The sequence below is a fragment of the Condylura cristata genome, unplaced genomic scaffold (assembly GCF_000260355.1).
Source record: "Condylura cristata isolate star-nosed mole 26May11 unplaced genomic scaffold, ConCri1.0 scaffold00010, whole genome shotgun sequence".
NCBI classification, from domain to species: Eukaryota; Metazoa; Chordata; class Mammalia; order Eulipotyphla; family Talpidae; genus Condylura; species Condylura cristata.
The window spans coordinates 36,229,456-36,232,010 of NW_004567111.1; the positions used below are offsets into that span (position 1 = coordinate 36,229,456).

The 2,555-nt window shown below is 36.8% G+C and overlaps 1 protein-coding gene across 4 annotated transcripts in view; it reads right to left on the reverse strand.

Annotated features, from left to right (window-relative positions):
• The window catches only part of ENOX1 (ecto-NOX disulfide-thiol exchanger 1), a 489,446-nt gene that overhangs the window by 203,267 nt on the left and 283,624 nt on the right, over positions 1-2,555 (reverse strand). For all 4 annotated transcript variants that reach the window (XM_012723223.1, XM_004680132.2, XM_012723222.1 and 1 more), the window contains one exon: positions 831-977. In XM_012723223.1, coding sequence (XP_012578677.1) covers positions 831-918 — 88 coding nt within the window. In that variant the 5' untranslated portion in view covers positions 919-977. The remainder of the gene's footprint in view (positions 1-830; positions 978-2,555) is intronic.

The window sequence follows — 2,555 nt, forward strand, 5'->3', positions numbered from 1 at the left end:
TTTTTTTTTTTTTTTTTTTTACTAGTTTACTCATTTCTTAGTGCTGACCAAAACTGATATATGTCTAGTTTAAAAGTGCAAGTAACACTTATCCTCTACCCCAAACAGCACCCCGTACCCCACTTGTTCCTGCCACCATCTGCTCCTTGGAGGAAACTACCTTTATTGTTCGTTGTTTATTTGCTTGTATAATGAGCCAGAATACTGCTAAAAATACTGTTAACACTTCTGTACTAGGGACTTATCCAGCACAGTAAGATAAACCAGTAGTTTTGACCCTTGACCCATCCCCTCCTCCTAAGAAGATTAAATCCCCACACAAAGAGGAGCCAACTTTTAACTCTGACTTGTGAGTCTATATATTTAAGAAATGTGTGAACATTGATGTTTCTTGTCATTGTAGAGATTATTTAATGATTATTTAGTGTCATTACTTATTGTGCAAAATGAGAAAGATTTAGCACTCTGAATGCCATCACCACCTCCCATAAAGCGTTCCCTCTGCCATCTTTATAGCAGGTTAAGTGGCATCTTCTGGTTAAAGCAGTATTTTGTGTTTCCATTGTTAGGAGAAAGTGGTAGTGTTTTCACCTGAGCCACACAGTACAAAAACACATTTCCTATTTTGTTCATATTTTGCTTTTCTTGGCGTTGCCTGTGTTGCCTTTCTGTGTATGTTAGTATGTGTTTCTGAACTGTCCAAAGCAACTACAAAAACCCTATTAAACGCTTTTTACATGACCCACCCAATCAGTCCATCTGAGGTCTGTTTGTCCCTCTAGAGCCGCCCGTTCTGTCTGCTCTAGCCATTTCCCAGGCCAGCTGCCCACCTGTTGTCCTGGGGCTTCTTTTTACCACCATCTTGCGAAATCCCTGTGCCTCTCGCCTGTGCTGGGTGCCCCGTTTCCTGGATCCCATGGTTTCCTCTTTCTTGGTTTACATCCTCATATTTGTAGAGCACATTCTCTAGTAGCTACCTGAGAAAAGGTACATGGGAAGTAAATTCGTTGAGACCTTCCTTGCGTGTCAAAAAAAAAAAAAAATCTTAATGTTACTCTCATGTTTGTCAGTTAAGTTTGTTATTAAATTTTAGCCAAATGTCATATCGTTCATCATTTTGAGGGTGCCACCATTGCTTTCTAACTTCCAGCATCGTGACTGAGAAATGTGATGTCATTGCTATTTCTCTCTTTTACGCATTACCTGTTTTATTGCATTGGGAGGTTTGGAACTCTTCTTTGTAATCCTCTAGTGTACTGAAATACTGAGTAAAAAACCTTAATGAGGATCTTTTACCCACTATCCACTTTCCCTTAAAATCTGAGAATCTGCTGTTGTGTCCTAAATTTTTTTTTATATTCTTCTCCTCAGCACTGTTTTCTGTTTTTGGAGCCTCTCTGGTATCATGTTAAACCTTGCGGACTCAGCTGCTATGATCCTTACCTTGCTTTCTCCCATTGCTTTTGTCCATCTTTGCCCACTAATTTATATTTACTAGAAGGTTTATTTGACTTTACCTTTATCTCTGAATATAAGTTTAATTTTCAAGATCTTGTTCTTATTTTGTAATATATGCTTTTGATTTCATGGACATAATACTGTCTCTCACATTTTTAGATGCTATTACAGATTTCTAAAAGCTGTTCTTTTCCTTCCTTATTTATATTTTCTCTGAGCCACCCTCTCCACCCCTAACCCTTATCCATTGTTTTAACCTCAACAGTTTCTATGAGGGGCTACATTCAACTATCTTCTAAACTGCTTGAATATTATTTTATATTTAAGATAGTTATATATTTCTCTTTCTTTCTCTCTCTACATGCATATACTATATAAATACTTTAAATATATGTGTGTGTATATGTACATGTAGAGAAAATACAATATAAATTTCTATTTCTATTCTAGTCCCTCCCTATAAGACATATGGTAGATCCTGACCGGGGGCAAGTAACTGAGAGGGAATCCAGCCACTTCCAAGGGGATTCTAAATGCCAACCAGGATATTTCTTTGGGCTGTACAGTTTCTTTCAATAAGAAACCTCCAAACTCGCATATTTATTATAGCACTATTTTACAGCTAAACTAAGAAACAAGCTAAATGTCCCTGAACAGATGAGCGGATCAAGAAGATGTGTCTATATACAACAGGGTATTACTCAGCAATTAAAAGAGTAAAATCATGTCATTTGAAGCAACATTAAAGGAGCTGGGAGGGGTTATGTTAACTAAAAAAAAAAAAGTCAGAAGGAATAAGAAAAAAAAAATGGATGGTTTCATTTATAAGTGAATATAAGGAAACCAAACAAAGGGTCAGGTAAAAGACAAAACTTACAGGCTGACCATAGATATAAGACTATACCAGGGAAAAGGGAAGGAAAGGGTTAAAACAGGTGAGGGAAGAGCACAAGGGACTATGGTGATGGTTCATGACTGCTAACTTTGTGGGAGAGCTATGTGGACTGTAGCTGAGGGGAGAAAAAAAAAATAATGTCCAAAAATTAGCAATAAGATCAGGAAATAAATACATCAATTTAATTAAAAATAAAAAAGAG